We start from the raw sequence: 24,001 nt of genomic DNA, 5'->3' as shown, positions 1-24,001 counted from the left end.
AATGTTTTGATTTTTTGAACGATTTTGTATTTATTTATTTTTTAAAGAGGGGAAAAATGTGAACTTTGAAAACAGAACTAAAAACTGGGAGGAGAGGAAAAAAGAAAACTAACAATGGTGGTTGTCAATGGCTCGACACACCAGATCCATTGACTGCACCCCACATCCGCCCACATTTTATGCATGTCATCCGGACTTTCCTTAATTGGGGACGGATATCTGGAGGCGATGATGAGCTTGACAGTGTTGCTCCAGTTGTACTAGGCACTGCCGATGGATCAGGAGGAGTCTCCCTTAGTCTTCTTAATTCTTCCCTGGCAAAGTTCACAGGGTGTTTTGTTTGCAAGTGCTTCCACATACTTGCAGTACCACATGAGTATTTTGTTGTGGGGCCTACCCTCGAAAGCACTGCCTTGCAAATGAGGCAAGTCACTTTAGTCGCATTTACCTTCTTCAACCATGGAGGAATTGTGAAAACTTTCCAGACAATACTTGTGTATCTTTCTTTGGGGGGAGGTTCTGGAACAAATTCCTGTTCTGAAGAATGGTCTGAATCAGAGGAAGGTGGTGGATTTGCACCCTTAGTTGAATCAGGTCAATCTCTTTTCCAATAAGGAAGGAACAGCAGATCTTCTCAGGAGGTCTTTCCCTAAGAAAAGTTCTAAGAAAAGTGATTGAAATGGTCGATAGTTTCAATAGGAAGTCTAATGAACCAATCAAATCTCTTTTTTTAAGGTCACATGGGGTGCGCGTAGGATGCACACACTCAGCACGCACCCTGCTTGCACCGTGCTTGCCCACTTAACCTCGTATACCTACTAAATTAACTATTTACACATCTTTGGACAGTCATGCACCTCCCACCCAACCACACACACATTCATTCACTATCCCATACAAATACTCACCTAACTAATTAATAACTAATATAGACTTTCACATTGCCAGTAACCAACTTATGAAGCTGTTTGCACAACAAGAGATAGAGTGATACAGGTATTCACACAGTTAGTTTAATCACTATCCCATATATTTAGTGAGACACATTACATTTGTCACTTAGACAGTCAATCACATTGCTACTAAATCCTTCATTTAGACACTTATACATCCACTCAGTCTTCAAGGCAGATTACTATATATATAAATATATATATATATATTCACTGGAAAAAAACATAGGTTTCACAGACTTTATAATTAGGAATTAGCATTTAAAAAACCTTGCAAATTCATAGAAAAAACATAGGTTTCACACATGTTATAGTTAGCTGGACATTTCACTCATACAAAACCATTGAAATTCCCCCGTTATAGTTAGTTCAGTTAACTATGACTCGCGCGCCCGCAATGTACAGCTGATGACGTCACATATTACATCACTCATTACATGGTCAGTGACATCACTCATGACATCACTGATGAAGTCTCAAATGACATCACTGATGACATCACGTATGACATCATCCAGTGAAATCATGCAGAAAAATAAATGTTTTTACATATGTAAATCTAAAGGTCGATGGAAGAATACATGGGTAGTATCTAAATGGATGTTATTTTTAAAAATTGATTGTATAACTGACTTATTAAGTGTATCTTAGGGAATAAAAGTATTACCAAGTAATTTTTAAATGTTTAAATATCTGTATCAGTGTCTCACTTTGTGTACAGGTGGCTGCATGGGTTGATGAGTAGGTACATGAGTGTCTATATGGGTTATTAGTTGGTTTTTAAACTATCATTATGAGTGTATGGTTCGGTGGGGAATATTACTTAGAGCATAGATGCATGAATGAGTGACTCACTGTATGTGTTTTGAAGACAGCATGTGTGCAGGACTGTATGGGTGGATCAGTGTGTGTATGGGTGTGTTAGTGAGTGAATGAATGTCTCAATAGTATCTTTATGAGTAAGTACATATGTTTATGTAACTAGTATATGTGAGTATTAAAGTTAATAAGTGAGTATATATGTGAGTAAGAGATTGGAAGAGTTTATGTATAAATAAGTATGTGTTTCTATAAGTGATTGTTTAAGAGAGTAAGTATGTGTACGTTTTCTGTAGAAGTACGTGTAGTGATGTGTGTATAGCTGTATATGCAAGTAAATGGACGTTTGATAGTTTATTTGCATGTGTGAGTATGGGTGTAAGTAACTCTTTGGATGAGTATCGGTGTGTAACAGGATGTATAGGTGTTTGAGTACATATGATGATTGAGTACATGTATGAGTGACTATATGGAACTGTTGGTGTCTGAGTGGATGTGTATGTAGATGTTGGAATTACTGAATAGGTTGTTCTATTTTTCAAAGTGTGTATAAAAGGTTATATTTCGCTGAGAGGAGGTCTGCCACTCTGTCACAAGGATAATGTCATCAGTGATGTCATTTGAGATGTCATCAGTGATGTCATGAGTGATGTCACTGACCATGTCATGAGTGATGTAATATGTGACATCATCAGCAGTGCATTGCGTGCGCACGAGTTATAGTTAGCTGAACTAACTATAACGGGGGAATTTCAATGGTTTTGTATGACTAAAATGTCACGCTAACTATAACATGTGTGAAACCTATGTTTTTTTCAGTGAATTTCTAAGGTTTTTTAAATGCTAATTCCTAACTATAACGTGGCTGAAACCTATTGTCTTTTTTCAGTGAATTTCAAAGGTTTTTTAAATGCTAATTCCTAACTATAACGGGTGTGAAACCTATGTTTTTTGCAGTGAATTTCAAAGGTTTTGTAAATGATAATTATTAAATGCATTAATAATTATATTTATTTCTTTTTATACAAATATTTATATTTATTTTATTTGTAAAATTATATTTCATATTCTTATTGTAAAATAATAACAAAACTAAATTGCAAATAATTTTTGGGATTATTTTTTGGTGCAATATATTAAAATTGAATTCTATATAATTCCTTTTTCATTGTTTTTTTTGGGTAATTGTACCGTACGCGTACGGAAACAGAATTACACCAAATTTGACAGAGAGGTAGAGTTCGGTTTGCAGATTGTGCCTTTTGGCGTAAATCCGTTCAGTAGTTCATGAGAAAACCCCAATAGACTATGCATGTAGTCTTCTATGCACCGGCAAACTTGGCTTTCATACCTTCAATTCCCCAATCTGTATCCTTACAATTCCAGTAAACACTATCACACTTCTGTTTCAGTATTGTACTGACAATACAGCACTATGTGCTTATCTGTACACTACTCTAAAATAATCTATTCACTACATTAAAACACTAATCAGTAGATGTGCAATAAGTGGTACATTCCCAGAGATACAACACTTATTGTGTACTGTGATATCACCGCCTTCTGGCGCAGGGCTTTATAATGTGATGCACCTTCCACACACCTTGGCACATCTTTTACACTACCAGTACATCACAAAAGTGACATAACAGTTGTGTTAAAAGAAACACAAGGGGGTTGTATATCTACGCCTAACACATACAAATTCTCCCAGGCAGTTTCACCAGCAGTGCAACTTGAAGGATAGACTTGTAACATATGTAAATGGATATGTTACATTCAAGTGCTTTAGAGATACTACAGTATACTATAGGTAAACACCTTATAGTTCTGCACTTTCACATTCACCATGCACTAGTAATGTTTTCATTCATTCATTTATGAACTACACATTCATTCTGACAAACTTTTATACACTAACATAGAAATATAGTTCTTTCTTTGACCAGTGAAGGTAGTTCTAAAAAGAACAGTTTTTTTGTGTTTTTACTTTTCTTTTTTTTTTTTTGTGTTTTGTCTACAAGTTTTTTTTCAAACCCAAAAAATGGAACTGGAACCCAAAAAGTGTCCAACTGGAACAAAATAATGAAAAAAAAAACTAATGTTGAGGAGAGCAATGCTCCTGCATCCTGCGTTTTATCAGATCAATTGACTGTTCCCTATAACACAAAAGTTTATCGCAATGAATGCATACAATTTTAACATCAGCAAAATCAGGATCAATTTGTGGGTGTGGACTGCTGGCTGAAAATTCTGCCGCAGTAGTTGATGTGCTTGGTGCAGAAGCAGGTGGGTTCTCCTGTAACCTCCGTGTTGCAGCTCGAGCAGTTATTGGGGTGCAAGGTCTTCACGTGTCACACCTTATTTGCTGTGCCAAAGGAGTATTTTTTGGATGGATCACCCTTGAAAGACTTGTTTGGCAAATTTTACAGGTTACTTTTGGAGCATTAACCTTTTTTTGCCCTTCTGGAAAAGTAAAAAATTGCCACATTAGAGTTTCTTTCCTCTTCTTTGGAGGTTCTTCAGGAATGAAACATTCCTCTGAAGAATGGCTGGAAGATGAGTCCATTGCTGTTATTATGGTGGTCTTCCTTCTATTAGACAGGCTTCTCATAACAGATGCTTCTTCTTGGAAAGACAATGTAGAATAATTAAAATAGGACGGAACTTTCAACAATTGGAATAGAAACTAATATGAACCAAACAAATCCCATCTTTTTAAGTCACATGGCTTTGCATCCGCTTACGCTGAGCTTACGGTGCTCTTACGATGCGAGTACACATAACGTTACACCGCAATTTGTGTAATTGCTTTTAAAAGTAATATACGATTGTTTAAAATTAAAAAAAATATATTTTCATAACTATTCTACATAATGTATTCTGTTATTATGTTCATAAAATACATAAATATATGCTTTTAAACAATTAAAAACATTTGCGCCTTTCGCGTACGGGGCGCCATACATGACGTTACACGGAAGATTTGCTGCGACGTGTAACATCGAATCGTATTCGTAGCGCATGCGTGAGTATGCGCTGAGAATGTTTAGCAATACAAACTATGGTGCAATTACTCTCGCATGTCAAATCAGAGGACAGGGCGTGCTATGAGAATAGTTACAAGTGGTCACTCATTGGAGATCGGATTCTCGGTCTGCCGCTGCGCATATGAAAACCCTGCCCCGTCTCTCTCTGTTGTTAATTATTGATGCACACACTCACACTTGCGAAGTGCACGCCTGCCCACACTTTCCCACATATCACCACATACCTTTCTTGCTATTACTAAGCCTGGAACCCAATACATTAGCCAATGGGAGGTCCCCCAGGTCTGTCATTCTTCTAGACCGCGAAAACGCTACCAATAACGACCCTGGACTTACTTTGGTCAGCCCACGCGGTTCCCATATAAAACGGATAGTGACCTAACCACGCTCTCTTTTGCCTCCGCTGCGGTGACAGACAGACTCTCATCGTCGTCGATTGAACTACGAACTGTTTGCTCAAATGGAGGAGGACTCGTGACACTCGACGTGGTGTCACTGCTGCTGCCTTCCAGCCAGGCCATCATAGCCACAGTGCCACTGTCATCCGCGCCCACCCACCCAGGCCCAGCCAAAGCACTAGCCTTTGAAGACAAGACAAGAGACGACAAAAGCAAAGGTAGGAGAAGCCGCTATAAATTTTACCTGCATGATAGTTATTATTTGGTTGTTTTTTTTTACTGTCACATGGCCCTCGAAGCTCTGGTTTGCTTTATTTTTGTACTTTGCACTTAATTGCATTTGCTAATCCTCCCGTGACTTTTAATATTTATTGCTACCTCAGGTGGCCTTCCCAGGCCTCTATTAATATTTATCATATATAATTGATCATAATATTTCCTTCTGCGTCAAGGAGCCCTCCTTAGCCTTTTCTAAATAAATTGTGCGTCCATGAATTTCTGTGTACTATTATTGAACTGTGCCCCGTGCTTTAGCCTGTATTGGTCCAATTTGTGCATTCATATTAGTATTATTTTTTTTAACTGCGTCACGTGCCCCTCGCAGCCGTTTTGCTTTACTTTTCTGCGGCACAGGCTCTGTGCTACATCGTATTTGCTCCCTCCTAATCATCCTGTGACTTTTAATGTTTGTTGGTACCTCAAGTGGCCTTCCTAGGCCTCTATTATTATTCATCATATATCATTGATCATAATATTTCCTTCTGCGTCAAGGAGCCCTCCTTGGCCTTTTCTAAATAAATTGTACATGCATGAATTTCTGTGTTGTATTTTTGAAGTGTCACATGCTTTAGCCTGTATTCTTATAAATTTTGCGTTCAAAATAGTATTATTTTTTGACTGCGTCATTTGGCCCTCCCAGCTCTGTTTTGCCTTATTTTTTTGCTCCATGTGCTATATACTTCATTGCATTTATTCCCTCCTAATCGTCCTGTAACGTTTATTAATTATTGCTACCTCACGTGGCCTTCCCAGCAATGTGTGTACTGAAATTCTCTACTCTGAAACCCATGATTGGTATGACATTCAGGTTCGAATTTTGCTCAACATACACATTTGTTATTATTTTTTCAGTTTGCAGAATATTACCCAACTCAGCATCCATCCAGTATCCCAGATTTTTACTAATGTAATATTCTTACTGATCGTATATAGTTGAACGTAATATAACCTTCTGTGTCACGGGGCACTACTAGGCCTTTTCTAAATAAATTGTACGTGCATGAATTTCGGTGTCGTATTTTTGAAGTGTAACATGCTTTATCCTGTATTCTTATAAATTGTGCGTTCATAATAGGATTATTTTTTTACTGCGTCACGTGGCCCTCCCAGCTCTGTTCTGCTTTATTTTTTTGCTCCATGTGCTTTGTACTTCATCGTATTTCTTCCCTCCTAATTGTCCTGTAACTTTTATCAATTATTGCTACCTCACGTGGCCTTCCTGGGCCTCTATTGTTATTGATCGTATATGGTTGATCGTAATATTTCCTTCTACGTCACGGGGCCCTATTAGGCCTTTTCTAAATAAATTGTGCACCATGAATTTCTGTGTCGTGATTTTGAACTGTGCCCCATGCTTTAGCCTCTATTGGTCCAATTTGTGCATTCATATTAGTATTATTTGTTTACTGCGTCACGTGTCCCTCCCATCTCTATTTTCCTTTTTTTTTCTCCCATGAATTTTAATGTTTATTACTGCCTCACATGGCCTTCCCAGGCCTGTTTTCTTACATATTGTGCTTTCATAAATATATATGTTGCAGTTTTTGTGCTATGCCACGTGCTTTGTGTTTCAACATACGTACTCTCTCGTAATCATCATATTTGCTCCTTTTTAATCCTCCACTGACTTAACATTTCTTGCTTTCTCACGTGACCTATAGTTCTTTTTTTTCTGTGCTCTAAAGTTGGCCTACACAAGTTTTGCCTCCTCAGATTACCATAGATTTAATTCATAATAGTTGTTGGATTTATAACTTTGACTTTGACAGTGTTGTACTGGCCCTTTATTTGGCTTAGGTTACCTAACCATTTTTCCCTCTCTCGTACAACTTTTTATAACATGCTTTCACCAAAATACATGTTTTCGACTCTTCACCACTCATGATCAGTCTTTAAGTGCAATTGCTGCCTTTTTTTGAAAATGTAATGGTAATTGTTTGTCCATGATTAAACTGTTACTTTTGCCAGTTACGTATACCAAGACTGCTCATGTAGATGCTACTACTGGGCCTACAACAGTAACTGTGCCACCCATACAAGAAACTCTAAATATAAAAATCAAGCCTATCACTGAAGGGTCTGAGCGCCCTTTGTTAAACTGTCATATTTTCAAACTGCATCAATTTGACAGACCTTACCTTGTTGTAAACAAATCTACGACCCTATTTAAATATTCCCGATTTATGCCCTTATGTGGTTATAACAAATCATATCCTTATAAAGACATAGAATCATATCCATATTAAGTCATAGCCAATGCAGTCCAAATACGGCAAGGCTACTCCCATAGATTCCTAGAAAGCACAGCACGTTCTTAAACAAACCAAGCCTCCAGCAGCCCGGGAATTCCCCCTGCTTCTGTATTGATTTGTCCTAGAACTCCTCTAGTCCTAAAAGAACTGCGAGTTCTTAGTGACGTCTTATGTCCAACCTTACGTCAAACTCGGCACCTTCCAGGTATAAGTATACCAGCAGCTGCCCTAGCAAAACACACATTAGTTTGGAGCAGATCAGCTATCTACTTGCCTGACGCCCTGCTGAGGCAAGTGCCGAAGGAAGCCGACCCTCCCATTGACGCACTGAGAGAGACACTGTCTTTTCTCCTGCCGAGAAATCCCGCTCCAGTGTTTCCTGGTCACCCTTGCGGGTTGCTGGGAGATCGATTCCTGAGAGAGAGATACAAGCCCTCCTTCATTCTATAACCAAGGTACGGAGCTGATTAGACCCTTAGAGAATTCTTGATTCAGATTCTTGGCAAAAACTATCTTAACTTAAACTGCAGCTCATTTACTCCTTCCCACGTACTAGGCTTAGGTTAGGTACACCGGGGTAGGCGTATCTTAAAAGCACCAGTTGAGTACGTTTAGTCATGGTTTTACATATGCATATATTTTATCTATTTTAAACACCGTATGGCTTAGAAACCATACCATGCTTTTACTGTATTATTTCATAATACTCATTTTACTGTACGCACTTTACTTTATGACAAGTATTGCAATTGTGGCAACTCACTTCTCTTGCATGAGAAAGAAGACTGCTCAATAAATAACCTCTTTTATTGAAAACGCCTGTCTCTCTGTTGCTCTGCGCTTCTGGTGAAACTAAGCATGCACGATTGACTGAGTAAAATAGTTATCTATTGTTTCTGCGACTCTGGCGATATACTCCTTATTCTGGAGGGAACAAAGTTGTCATGTTTATGCGGTTGTCAGAAACTAATTCCTTATTGTCTATTCAGGAAAGTTAACACCTTCCTGTTTACTTGAGAAAGTTTCTAGTGACCTCTGAGCTAGCTGGCATTCATAATTAAGTCTAACATATTCAATAGAGACCTAGTCAACCTAAGTCCTACGTCTAAACTATCGTTTATGTTATTCCAATGCGCAGAGCCTATTGGGAATATAGGAACTACACTACGACCTCTGTATTTGTATAGGCTGTACTCTATATCCCTCGCTTAAACTTTCTACACACTACATATTTTTCAAATTACATTAATATAAGAAAGTTATTTTGTATTAACTGTATTTAAGAAACTTTTCTGTTAGGTAGTTAAACTAATTTCTTCTTTAGGAAATGTTATTTTTTCTTAATTAATTTGCAGGAAGCATAACCAGTGATACTTCACCAGCACATGATCAATCTCCACAATGTGAACAATCTCTACAACGTGATCAATCTCCACAACATGATCAATCTCCACAACGTGATCAATCTTCACAACGTGATCAATCTTCACAAACTGTACCAGGTACACCACGTTCTGCTACATGTAAATTGTGTATACTATACCTAATAGCGTACAATGTACATATTGGTTCCTCTTTAGAAGCTCGTGTGCTTTCATATATTTTTACAACTAATCAATACCTTCCTCTCAAACATGTCTCTCAACACCAAATATATGTATATTTGCATTCCTATTATAGTTACTTATCTTTAAGTAACAATTTCCCAGCAATGTGTGTACTGAAATTCTCTACTCTGAAACCTATGATTGGTATGACATTCAGGTTAGAATTTTGCTCAACATATACATGTTTTATTATTTTTTCAGTTTGCAGAATACTACCCAAATGAGAATCCATCCAGTAGCCCAGATTTTTACTAATGTAATATTTCTTAAGAATTATGGACTGACAATTGCAATGAACCTAATGGAGTCATCACGTTTGACTTTAAACAATAATATGACACAAGTTGTGATTTTGCTGTATGGTCTCCACAGCTTGGAACATTCTAAGTCTATATATCCAGTGTATAATCCTATTGGTTGGAGGTGCTCAAAATATGGTGTTTACGTACCCACCCACCAGGGTAACGATAATATTTAAGACCAAAGAACGCCCAGAACAAAAAATCTATGTTTACCATATAAATAAATATAAAGTTTTCATTTCAAAAAGCTATTGACCTTTAAACAATGCAGTCTTAATACGAAGTTACTTTTCACTATCTTCCCAACAGGCCCAATGTTTGGAATGCAGCAGATGACTCCACCTTCACTTTCTAAAAGCAAATGTAAATCTCACTTACCTTTTACTGGTTAAATATGTAAAAAAATGTATCTTTTTATGTAACATGATCGCATGCAACATGTCTAAGTAGACATTTGCACACTCCTGCAATCTAGTGTTGTGTCTGAATTATGTTAAAAAGTAATGTAGAGACAAACTTCTTTCAGCTGTCACGATTTGCACAATCCTTTTAGAGTTGAACCAGACGTCCTCTAACATTCCTACTTAATTTCATTGGTCAAATTCAACAATTATTTTGCTTAGGTGTTGAAATATAAATTTAAATCTTCCGCCTCTTTGAAAGTCAAAAAGCAATACCGCCTCTCTACATATGATTGTTCAATTGTACTCTAAAAAGTAGTGGTAATTCCACTATCACTATGGTAGATATCTGACAATAGAATCTAGGATATAGTTACACCACTATTCCATGGTCCTAATGAAACAGGTGTGTTTACACTCAACAAAAAGAAAAATTGAGCATTTTTTAAGCTGGACAGTATTGTTTCTAAACACCCTTTCACTGCTTTCTTCCATACCTTCAAAAAATATGTCATGTATTGACATGCATATTCTTTCAGGTCTGTATATCTCTAATGTATAAAAAGCATACTTGTTTTTCTTTTCTCACTGACATATATAAACTCATCAGTCACTCCTATTACAAGCTTTTACAATCCTGAATACTGAGTATTACGTTTTGTGTGAGAGGGTGCCCATGCGAAACCATGCTAAGTTTTCTTTACCTGTATGGACACATGTAGTGTAACCTGTCAAACACTTTAAAATGCTACCCTCCCACTACTCCTAAAGTAGGATGTAGAATTCAACCGTTCATCATAAAATAGAATTGAATATCACTTAGTACAAAGTATTTCTGTATTATGTAAGCCCTAATGTGTCCCTTACAGATTCCAGTGAAGTCCAGACACATACTAACTGAAACTCACCAACCGCTAGTAACCTTTAAAATTTGCCAAACAACTCTTTCAAGGTGTGATCAATCCAAAAAATAATCCTTTGGCACAGCAAATATAGTGCAACACATAAACAACTTGCACCCCATCAACTGTCCTTGAGCTGCAACACAGAGATTGCAGGACAACCCACTTGCTGCTGCAACAAGCACATCAACTGCTGCGACAGCATCTTCAGCAAACAGTCCATACTCACATATTAATCTTGAATTTGGTCAACTTAAATTTTTATGCATTTATTGCGATCAACTTTTGTGTTACGTGAAACAGTTTATCAACATCATCAAAAAAAAGTAACGGGACCATCGCTGTCCTCAACATTAGTCATTAGACATTCATCAAGCTTTTTTGTTGTAAGAACTACCCCGTCCAAAGGAAGTAAGAAATTTGCACACTTGCTACCTTTCTTGCGTCCTTTCTATCACACAGTGTGTGTACTTTGTCCACTTGCATTGGTTGCTTAGTTGTGCTACCCATTTCTCAAGTTCCCACTGCAGAATCCGATGCACAGTCTGTGTAATAGACTGGAAATCTAAACATCCACTTCCCTCACAAGGCAGTGGGTACTTAGCGCATCTGTAGCCTTTCTTATTTTTCACCTTTTTTATCTTCCACTCAATCAACACATAATCTACACGGACACACACCTACTTGCTGCCTTCCTTGGCTGGGGTTACCAATTTTTATTGTAACTACTTCCACGCTAAAGGCAGTGGTTCATTTACACACTTGCACCCTTACTTATTTTTTACATTATTCATCTTCCACTCAATCACCACATCATCTACACATACCTACTTGCTGCCTTTCTTGACTATGTTTATCAACTATTCTTCTATTTAATATTCGTATTCAAAGTGCAGGCCCTTTATCGAGCCTTTTTGTTGTAACAACTACCCCGGCCGAAGGCAGTAGGACATTTTCACACTTGCTGCTTTTCTTGGCTGAGGTTATCCATTATTCTTCAAGTAATTCAAAGTTCAGACCCTTTATTAAACCTTCTTGGTAACTACTACCCGTGAATGGCAGTGGGTAATTTAAACACTTGTGTCCTTTCAACCGCATAGTATGTGCACTTTGTGCACTTGCTTAACTCCTTAGATGAGATACCCATTTCTCAGGCTCCCACTGCAGAATCCAACTCAGTCTGTAATGCACTAGAAAACCAAACACCCATTTCCTTTACAAGACAGTGGGTTCTTTCCCCATCTTCCCCATCTTCTACCTTTCTTACTTTTCACATTATTCTGCATCCACTACCTCAAACACACCTACCTGCTAACTTTCTTGCAGCCTTTGCTAAGTATTATTCTAATTCAAACTACAGTCCCTAAAATGGGCCCGGTGTTGTAATTTTTCAGCCCTACCACCCACAGTGGTAACTTAATGCACTCACATTGCTTACTTCGATGTGGTAGCCATTTCATAGCATCCCACTGCAAAATTCGACGCCCTATCCGTATAATGAGGTGGAAATCCAAAGATCCACTTCCCTGACAAGTCAGTGAATAGTTTGCATGTCTGCAGCCTTTCTAAATGTTCACCTTTTTTACCTTCCACTCAATCAACACATCATCTACACATAACACACACCAACTTGCTACTGTTTTTGGCTGGGGTTATCAATCATTTTTGAATTTCATAATCTGATTCATAAACTCATGGCCCTTTATTGAGCCCTTTTGAAGTAGCTACTACCCCGGCCAAAGGTGGACACTTACTGCCTTTCTTGGCTGGTGTTATCAATTATTGTTCAATTTCATATTCTGATTAAAAGTCAAGGCCCTTTATCGAGCCTTAGTGTTGTGGCTAGTACCCCGGCCGAAGGCAGTGGGAAATTTGCACACTTGCTGACTTTCTTGGCTGGAGTTATCAATTATCCTTCTTGTAATACAGATTCAAAGTGCAGGCCTTTTATTGAGTCTTCTTGGTTACTATTACTCGTGAATAGCAGTGGGTAATTGGCGCACTTCCTGCCGTTCATGTGTAAAAAAAAAGCTTAACGAAACTCTACCAATATTAAAAAAGAGACATTATACTCTATGGCTATCAAATCTTCTGTTTGTTATTCTAATTCAAAGTACAGGCTCTTTATTGAGTCTTCTTGATAACTACGACCCGTGAATGGCAGTGGATAATTTGGACACTTGCAGCCTTTCTTTTTTTTTACATTATTCATCTACCACTCAATCAACACATCATCTACACGTACACACACCTACTTACTGCCTTTCTTGGCTATGGCTATTAACTATTCTTCTATTTATACCTGTATTCAAACTGCAAGCCCTGTATCGACCTTTTTGTTGTAGGTACTTACCTGTTGAAGGCAGTAGGAAATGTACACACTTGCTGCCTTTCTTTGCAAGGATTATCAACAATTGTTCAATTTCATATTCCTATTCAAAGTGCCGACCCATTATCAAACCTTGTTATTGTATCAACTAGCCCGACCGAAGGCAATGGGATATTTCTGCATTTGCAGCCTTTCTTCGCAGAGGTTATGAACTATTGTTCATTTTCATATTTCTATTAAAACTGCAAGCCCTTTATCGAGCATTTTTGTTGTAGCTACTAACCCGGCCGAAGGCAGTGGGAAATTTGCACACTTGCTACCTTTCCTGTCTAGGGTTATCAATTATTGGTAATTTTGATATTCTGATTCAAAATCATAACCCTTTATCAAGCCTTTTTGTTGTACCTACTACCCCAGCTGAAGGTTAATACTGCAAAAGTAAATTTGCACACTTGCTACCTTTCTTGTCTAGGGTTATCAATTTTTGTTAAAGTTGATATTCTGATTCAAAGTCATAACCCTTTATCAAGCCTTTTTGTTGTACCTACTACCCAAGCCGAAGGTTAATACTGCAAAAGTAATCTTTAAAAGTTTCACACTTGCTGCTTTTCTTCACTGTTGTTCTCAATTATTTTAAAAGTAGCTACCAGCTTAGGAACAATATTTTCTTTTGGAAACAAATTTCAAAGTAATCGTCTCTGTAAAACTTCTTTGACAGTTTCAGTCATTTCTCCAATTTTTATTTCTTGTAGAATAGTTCCATATTCAACATCATTTCCTTGTTGCACATTTGTAATAAGTTCCTTATATTCAAAATATGACCAAATGTTAACATTTTCAATGCTACATTACATTGTTCACTTATAGTACCTGTGGAACACGACAACACATTCTAATACCACAAGCTATCTGGAGAAGCTTGTTGTGAAGACACTTGAAGAAAATTAAACTTCTAATTATTCATGACGTAAGCATTGTATCAAACTTAATGCTTGACTTTGTGCATTTAAGAATGCAACAAATTCTTAAAACAGAGTATGACATATTACACTCGATTTATTTAAAGCACAAACAATTGTACTATGTCCTCAGATTCTTTTAACGGTGCAAAATAGCATTCATCGATGTTTGTGTCGAGTAGTACCTTCACTCTACATTGCAGACAGCAGGGTTCACAACTTCAAATCAGCTTTGGATGTAAATTTCTCTTCAGTATCTGTGCTGAAAACGGCTTTCAATCATTTCAGCACTGAGTACAGTTAACAACTAGATACCAAGACCGTCAGCACTACAGAAAACATTCAATACAATCTTGATTTATTTCAAACAGAGACAATTGAACAATGTCCTCAGATTTTCTTAAAGTTTGAACGGTGGGAAATTCAGCCTTCATTTAATGCAGAGGAAATTCTACTATATGTCTTAACATTATCTTTAAATAACTGACAAAAAGCATTTGTCTATCTCTGTGTCAACTGCCTTCAATATACAGCGCCAAATATATTACTTACTCACTCCACCATAAATAATCACCAAGAAGAGTGAACACCTTTATGTAATAGTGAAACATACTATTCCTTTTAAATGGAATTGATGCAGAATTCAATCGACAGAAGACATTACTTCAATGACTGTTACTCCCCCCAATCATGTATCATCAGAGGGTACGTTCAACCTCAGCGCCAAAGGTATTACTAACTCAGTGCACCAGAAATCATCAACACAGGACCGTATTGAATAACATGACTTATTTACAAAAAAAAACATATCCTACTTTTTGGAGATATAGTTCAACTTACGTCTGTGAATGTACAACCAACATTGATTAAAAAAACTTGATTTTAAAGACTTTGCTACCAATGCGTCCTGCTTGGACCACGCAAAATAACAGACTTCACAGAACTTTGTTCATTCAGGTGCCATTAACTCATTCCACCACTTCTCATCACTGCATTCAAACACACTAAATTACCAATATTGTGCAGCTGTAATCAATGCCACGTAGTCATAAAGTCTTGGTAACCGCTACCTCCTACCATCACCAAAAGTCCATATTCAGCCAGAATTTAACTGAGTCTTCATTCATTACATATAAAGTACAGAACCAAATAAAGTAATCTACCTCAAACCTACACAAAATCACCAATTACCCTTACTAACCAGAATTCACAAGACCAATAAAAGTTACTATTAGTACATCCTGCCCGGACCACACATCTTCGCAAGCTCCACAAACCTTATTGTTTCAGGTACCACTAACTCAGTGGAAACTAAACTAAGTATAACACCTATTTCATATTCTGATTCAAACTCAACACCATTTATCAAGCCTTTTTGGTATAGCTACTACCCCGGCCGAATTCAATGGCAAATTTGCATACTTACTGCCTTTCTTGGCTGTGGTTATCAATTACTCCTCAATTTCATATTCTAATTCAAACAAAATCATGTCCCTTTATCAAGCCTTTTTCATGTAGATACTGCATTGGCAGAAAGCAGTGGGAAATTTGCGCACTTCCTTAATTTCTTCGCAGGGGTTATGAACTCTTGTTCAATTTCATATTCCTATTCAAAGTGCAGACCCTTTATCAAGCCGTAGGCAGTGACACATTTGCATACTTGCTGCCTTTCAGAGACAATTTCACAATGTCCTTAGATTTTCTTAAACTTTGAACAGTAGGAAATTCAGCCTTCATTTTTTTAATTTAGTGATGCTTCTACTGCAACTGACAAAAAACATTTCTCCATGTCTCTGTCAACTACTGCCTTTGATCCACACTACAGACAGCAGGGTTCAAAACTTGAATTCAGCTTTCCATCTACACTATCCACAGCATTCAAATTAGCCTTCATTTATGTAAGACAGACAGAATTTTATTAATGGATGGCACAATAAACATTCCTCAATGTCTATACTAAGTACTACCTTCAAATGTACACTACGAACAACAGAGTTTACCTCTTCATACCACGATCACATCAGTACCACAGAAAATATTGAATCCAGCCTTCCTTTATTTAAGGTAGAGACTAATGGATTCTATATCTTCCGATTTTGTAAAAGAATGTGACAAATAGTATTCATCTATAGCTGTGCTCACAAAACCCTTCAATCTACACTGCGGACAGTAGGGTTCACAATAGACAATTGTACTGTGTCCCCAGATTCCGTTAACTGTGACAAAATATCACTTATCGATCTTTGTGTCAACAACTGCCTTCAATCTACACTGCGCACAGCTGAGTTCACAACTGGAATTCAGCCTTAGAACTAAATTTTTCTTCAATATCTGTGCTGACAACTACCTTCAATATATTCTGTGGCCAGTAAAAGCTCAAAACTTGACAGCAGGACCTCCACTACTACAGAAAACATTCAATTCAACCTTGCTTTATTTAAGGTAGAGACTAATGGATTTTATGTCTTCCGATTTTGTAAAACAATCTCACAAATAGCATTCATCTATAACTGTGCTCACTAGAGCCTTAAATGTACACTGTGGACAGTAGGGTTCACAACTTGAATTCACCTTTCCATCTACACTAAGGACAACATTGAATCTAGCCTTGCTTTATTTAAGACACACAATTGTACTGTGTCCTCGGATTCTGTTAACTGTGACAAAACAGCATTGATCAATCTTTGTTTCATCAACTGCCTTCAATCTACACTGCGGACAGCTGAGTTCACAACTTGAATTCAGCTTTGGAACAAAATTTGTCTTCAATAACTGTGCTGACAACTGCCTTCAATATATTCTGTGGCCAGTAAAAATCAAAACTTGATAGCAGGAGCTCCACTTCTACAGAAAACATTCAATTCAGCCTTGCTTTATTTAAGATAGAGACTAATGGATTTTATGTCTTACGATTTTGTAAAAGAATCTCACAAATAGCATTCATCTATAACTGTGCTCACTAGAGCCTTCAATCTACACTGCGAACAGTAGGGTTCCCAACTTGAATTCACCTTTTCATCTACACTAAGGACAATATTGAATCTAGCTTGCTTTATTTAAGACACACAATTGTACTGTGTCCTCAGATTCTGTTAACTGTGATAAAATAGCACTCAGCGATCTTTGTGTCAACAACTACCTTCAATCTACACTGCGGACAGTTGAGTTCACAACTTGACATGAACTTTCCTTCTACATTAAGTACAGCATTGTATTCAGCTTTGCTCTCCTTAAGGCAGAGACAATTATACTGTGTCCTCACATCCTGTTAACTGTACAAAATAGCATTCATCGATGTTTGTGTCAATTAGTACCTTCGATGTACATTACGGACAGCAGTGTTCACAACTTCAATTGAGTTTTGCATTTACTTTTCTCTTCATTATGTGTGCTTAGAAGTGCCTTCTATCAATTCTGCACTCAGAAGAGTTCGCAACTAGATACCAAGAGCGCCAGAACTACAGAAAACATTCAATACAATCTTGATTTACTTAAAACAGAGACAATTGCTCAATGTCATCAGATTTTCTTAAAGTTTGAACACTAGGAAATTCAGTCTTCATTTATTTAATGCAGACACAATTCTACTATATGTGTTGACATTTTGTTTAAATAAGTGACAAAAAACATTTGTCTATGTCTGTTAACAATTGCCTTCAATCTACACTGCACAGGAAACGTACAAGCTCAAAGCCAAAGGCACTTCTTACTCAGTGTACCATAAATCATCACAAAGAAGAGTAAACAGTTTTATATCACAGTGAGACATACTGTCTTTTTAAATGGAATTGATACAGAATTCAATCAACAAAAGACATTACTTCAATTACTGTACCTCCCCCCGACCACACATCATTACAAGGTACATTCAAGCTCAGCACCAAAGGTATTACTAGCTCAGTGCACCACAACTCATCACCACGTATTGAATGAGATGATTTATTTAGAAAAAAATATATCATACTTTTTAAAGATCAACTTCAACTTCTGTGAATGGACAACGAAAAACTTGATTTTAAAGACTTTGAGACCAATGCGTCATGCTTGGATCACGCATCCACTCCATAGAACTTTGTTCCTTTAGATACACACTTGCTGCCCTTCTTGGCTGGGATTATTCATTATTCCTCAATTTCATATTCTAATAGAACATCAAGGCCCTTTTTTTGAACCTTTTTGTCATAGCTACTACCCCAACTGAAGGTTAATACTCCAAAAGTAATCTGTAAAATTTGCCAAATAACTCTTTCAAAGGGTGATCCAAACAAAAATTAATTCTTTAGCACAGCAAATATAGTGTGACACATGAAGAACTTGCACCCCAACAACTTTGCTTGAGCTGCAACACTAGTGACAAGGTAATGGCTAGACTGCATGGGTACTGCTCAGGGTATTGTAGCAGTACATGAATTAGTGAATGGTTCATTCCATGAGTGCATGGGTAGTGACTGGATGATTATAGTGCTGCAAGGAGAGCGCCTGGTGAATTTATAAGTGCTTGGGTTTTGATGGAGTGATTGCATAAATACACACATGTCCCATCAGGCCCCGCCCCCTCCCTTCACCACTGTGCAAATGCGCCCCCCTGGCGTGGTAAATTGGGCGGATTATTCCCCTTGAGTCCTGAGGGTCCCTGAGGGCCAACTAGCTCACCAAGTACCTCCAGTAAGCACCACAGAGCTGCGTTGCAGAGAGGTGTAAAAAGGGGCATAGCTTCTGAACACCTATCTGCAACCCAGCTCCCTGGTGCATACTGGAGGTTCCTGGTGGGCTAGTTGGCACCCAAGGACCCTCAGTATTCAAAGGGAATCAATTCCTCAACTTACAACGTGCCAAGGGTTGCGTTTGCTGAGTGCTGCAGGTAGGGGGCGGGGCCTCGATGCTTTTTTTAAGAAGGGGCCGTGTGGCCCCCCTTTGGTTGCCTTTTTTCAGGACCTGGGGAGCCCATCCCCCAGGGCCTGGTCCAAAGAGGAGGGGGGTCACGAGAGCCCCCCTCCCTGTGGCCTCTACTGGCCCAGGGGCCAGCCTTTATTTACTAACATTTTTTATTTTTATTTGCGGAGGGGGCCTCGTGGCCCCCCTCCATGGCTAATTCTGGCCCGTGGACCCATTCCTCCGGGGCCAGGCCATTTTATTTTATTTTTATTTTTGGGAGGGGGCCTTCGTGGTCCCCCTCCTCAGCCCAAATATGACTCTGGGGCCCCCGGGGACTGGCTTCTCTATTTTTTTTATTATCCAAAGGGGAGGGGGGCCGCTTCGCCCACCTCCTGGGCCACTTCTGGCCCCAGGTACCCCATCCCCCTGGCCACTTCATTGGGGACCGTGGGAGGATAACCAATGCCCCCACTGAAGGCCCCCCACCTCCTGCGGGAGCTGGTATTGCTTTTCCACATGGGGAGCTGCTAACAAGCAGCTCCCTGTGTGGAAAAGCAATGCGGTTTGATTCTGGAAAGCGAGAGCAGGTTTCCTGTCATAGCAAACAGCGGTGTCCAAGGGGTGGATTGGTGCATTTATTTTTCTGTTTTCTTGTGCCTTGGTTACCGAGATACAAGATGGCTGCCAACACGTCCTGGTTTGGAGTGTTGACAGCCAATTAGAATAAACGTTGTGGTTGGGAATGTCCGCGGATCCGCTGCCTCTATATCTAAACCTTTTTTTTTTTTTTTTCTCAGCAACTACTGAACAGATTTACACCATTTATTGAAAGGGCGCTTTTTGAAGCAAGCACTACCTTTTTGGCAAATTTGGTGTAATTCTGTTCAGCAGCTCGGGCTGTAGCCGTGTCTGTTGCTTGACGAATCACCCGAAACTTCCAGGATAGGAGCTGACTGGATTGAGCCACAAGTTTAAAAAAATTCGCAAAGATTCGGTTACAGATGTTAGAGTCACAGCCTGCATATACCTTGCATATTACCTGCGTAACAGATGCCAGAGTCCATACACACTCTCTTACATACCTTCCACCTCCCCTCCGTTGCAGATGTCAGAGTCACAGCATATTCTACTGATCCGGAAAGAGAACAAAGAGTTTTGGAAGTTAAACTCTCTTCCACAGGCTGCTTGTGAGGAGGGATTCAGACAGTCCTTGTACGTAGTTACAACAACATTATCCCCTGTTGGCACAAATGCAAGTTTTAATTAAATTAAAAAAAAATCTCAGTATTAGTTCCTGAGCAGACATGGTTACCTTGAAGGAACCTGAGTAAAACAACCAAACCAAGAAAAAGTAAAGGTTTAATGCATTAAAATCGCTTTATTTGAGTCTTTATCCACCAAATGTCATTTTCAAGTAAAGACAAATATTTCTCCTAAATTTTTTTATGGGGTGTCACACTTTGCCCCTACCACTAAGATGATTACTCAATTCTTTCGCTAATTTTGAACCTAAGTGCTTATATAACATTTTCCACACTTCTAAACCACTTTCAAAAGCTCCCAGTAGATTTCAACCTATCATTTTATGCCAACGGTGCCACTCCATACAAAAGAAGCCAGTCCTATGCAAATCAGTAGTGAACTGATACCCATGAGAACAATCCATCTTGAACTGCAAGTCAAGGCACTCTCCAGAAGCGAACACAAACACAACAAACCTGTTACTCCATTATAAGGCCTCTTTAGTGAGTTGTAGCTCAGCTTAGGGGCCTCTGGCACCGCAAGCAAGGGGCCCAGGTAGGAATGTATGCCAGCCTACAAATTGTACCCAATCAATTGCTGCCTTGTAGATATAACGGAAGAGCATTCTGAAGTTCACTGAGGCACCTTACAAATAACCCGTAAATGGCAAATATCAGATCCTAATTTGTGCTGGTGTTTTCAGGTGCTTGAAACCCGGACTTATTTCCTAACAGCGGCACATATTTATGAAAACTCACCACATGGTGGCTCTGTTAGTCTATTTTTGAAAATACACATGAGAAAATTGTTTAATATAGGATTAATAAAATAATAATACCTAAGTGCTTGCTCAGGTCCTTCTCAGCACGGAATGTTGCACAATGGCAAAACATTCACCCCCAGTCACAGATCTGGGTTTAATCCATCGTTATTTTGCTCACCGAGCCACCCCAGTTCAGACATGTCCATATGCAAATCAGTCTTGACCCTGTGCCTCATGGGAACAGTCCAGCGCGAACTGCCAAACCATGTCTTCCCTGGACCGGAATCACGCATCCTAGGACCGGTTTCTGGCTATCAGCCGTCTTCAGCCAGGATAGCTTGACTCCAGTGGCTTAGTGAGCACGGGACCCACGTCTGGGCATACCCTTCCCACATAGTTTGAACAGCAAAACACACAAAACCAATGGATTTAGGCCCAGATCTCTGTAGTGGGGTGAATGTATGACATTGTTCTGCATTCTGCCAATTAACTGTTGTTTTTGCATAGGTCCTTCTTACAGCTTTTGTTCACCTGGTATAGTCCCAACTGTCATACTTTTATCACTGTAATGGTATGTAGGCTCTTCACTCCATAATCCCCTCTTCCTTTGCCCTCTTACATTCCACTCAGTGCCATAACGCTCCACGGAGTAGCCATGATCTCAAGAAATATCACTATTTATGTATTCATTGATTTATTCATTCATTCATGTAGGTGTGCCATCGGTACAGGAATCTGGCAGCGCTGACAAGGACCACAGGTGGTGCAAGCTGCAGTGTCCTTCTAAGAAATATCTTGGGACCTGGTACTTATTAATTTACAAATTAAGCACAGGCCAGAATGTTAAGGAAAGATTCAGGTTACTGATGGGGCATGTGACACTCACCCGCTGTGCTGTTCTCTAGTCCGTGGACGCAGTGAGTGACATCAGGAGGGCATTGCTTGAAGATACCTGAGCATTGGGTGGTGCCGGTAGCAAGACACTTCTCGCAAAGTAGGCAATCTGCTGGAAAAAGAAATGGAATCTAGGGATCTGAGCAAAATTGTTCTTTCATTCAAACATTGAGAAATACGTGTAAAAAAACAAGTGTTGTGCTTTAGCCTCAAAGTGGGGCACATTCACACTTCACATGGAAATCTTTTCAGTATAAGGAGAAGAGAAGAAAGTTCTGGTACTCAGTGGTACAAAGTATAACAGAAAATAGGTAATGTATCAAAGAATTCCAGTTGTTTGGAGAGTAGGACAATAAATTAATATAAACATAAAAGGATGCTTAGGGAGAGACGAGAAAACACTGAGGAAGAATGAAGATTGTAACAGACTGAGACAGAAAGAGATCAATTAAAACACAAAAATAGCAAGACCCAGGCACATAGAGACAGATGCAGTCCGATAGAAATAGATAAGAACAAATAAAAAGATCAAGAGATAACTAAAGAATTGACACAACCACATTTGATGAGCTGTATTGAGTCAAAGAGAGAGAGAGCAGAACAGCATCATTTTGACTAAGATATTGTGTTTATCTTTCTGTCTGTGCTGGAGCACTTTATCTGCCTTGTGCTACGCACTATAGTGTAAAGCTGTCTCTGTAATGTGCGCGAGGGTTTCCAATTGGTAGTGTGCCCTAGTACTAGACTACAGTTGGTTCTGTTGGGTGCAAACAATTTCTTTAGAAATTGGATTAATCACAAGACTACACATACAATGGAAAGATCACTTGTGATGCTAACACAAACTCCAACCATATAGGGTATTCAGGAGCTTTTTATAGATGACTTCATTCATAAAAATTACCCGAATTTAAATTTGCAAGTCTGTCAAAGAATATGTACATCGTGACAAGTAATATGCGACAATGGTGACATTTGGTGCTCAGTACTGTGGTGACTGTGTATTATATACATTGATGATTGGGGAAAATGGGGGCGGTGACCAGAGAACAAATTATTTCAAAAGTCCCCTGTGGACTGAATTAGTAAATCTCAACGCAGAGTCTCTCAACTGGTCCACAATTTAGACTGTCGACGTTTCAACCCAGGGTCTGCACTAGTGGGGTATCAGTGCGGGTCTTCATCAGCACTTGTACAGAAATCGGACAGCCTATTCAAAGATAGGGGGGCTCATGAGGTGCCATGGTGGTCACTTTCAATGGTAGGGCTGCTGTCCTAGCAGGAGTCCTGTGTCTCCTTCACAAAGTCAGACTAACTTCATTTGCAGTAGAGGCTGTGTGAATCAAGTCTCCACAATTGATCAAAATGCGATCTTTTCCTCAATATTGTGGCATTCAATTATTTCGTGCCGCTGTGGCGCGGAAATCCACTATACATGAGCCCCTCTATCTTCGAATAGGCTGTCCGATTTCTGTCCAAGTCCTGATGAAGACCCGCATCCCGTTAATAATATTTAACATTCATTAAAGGAATCCAAAGGTACTCGGTTTCTATAAGGTCATTTTATTGCATTTTCATAGGAAGGCTAGCAGAATGAACCCCAAGTTACAGAACTCAAAACCATAGCAAGGTCCAGCCTGGCCGAACCGCAAGCAGAACCTACGGTACAGTTCAATACCCCCTAAAGAATATACGTCATTCCAAATAATTTTCCTGATAGCCCATTCTAGAATTTGTGTGTGGGGGTGTCCCTGGCATTTACAGGTTGTCTAAAACTGAGATAAAGAATGAACAATAGAGGGAAAGACAGAAACAAGGGAAAAGGTCAATGATATTATAGAATATAAAGACAGCCGGGGACATTTATACTTACAGCAGATTTCTGGAGTGAATTAAGCTCTGTCCTGATCATTACTCTCTTAATATCTATGCGCGTCTTAGTGTATACTCACAACAATCAAAACTGTACAAGTTTA

The 24,001-nt window shown here is 38.9% G+C and overlaps 1 protein-coding gene across 1 annotated transcript in view; it reads right to left on the bottom strand.

Moving 5' to 3' along the window:
• Positions 1 to 24,001, bottom strand: part of LOC144826912 (uncharacterized) — a 53,744-nt gene that overhangs the window by 29,657 nt on the left and 86 nt on the right. Inside the window, exons 2-3 of the mRNA XM_078685370.1 lie at positions 22,018 to 22,134; positions 20,209 to 20,364 (exon numbers count right to left, since the gene is read on the bottom strand). Coding sequence (XP_078541496.1) covers positions 20,209 to 20,364; positions 22,018 to 22,134 — 273 coding nt within the window. The remainder of the gene's footprint in view (positions 1 to 20,208; positions 20,365 to 22,017; positions 22,135 to 24,001) is intronic.

This window comes from Lissotriton helveticus, chromosome 4_1 (genome assembly GCF_964261635.1).
Source record: "Lissotriton helveticus chromosome 4_1, aLisHel1.1, whole genome shotgun sequence".
NCBI lineage: Eukaryota > Metazoa > Chordata > Amphibia > Caudata > Salamandridae > Lissotriton > Lissotriton helveticus.
This window is presented reverse-complemented; position numbering and strand designations above follow the sequence as displayed.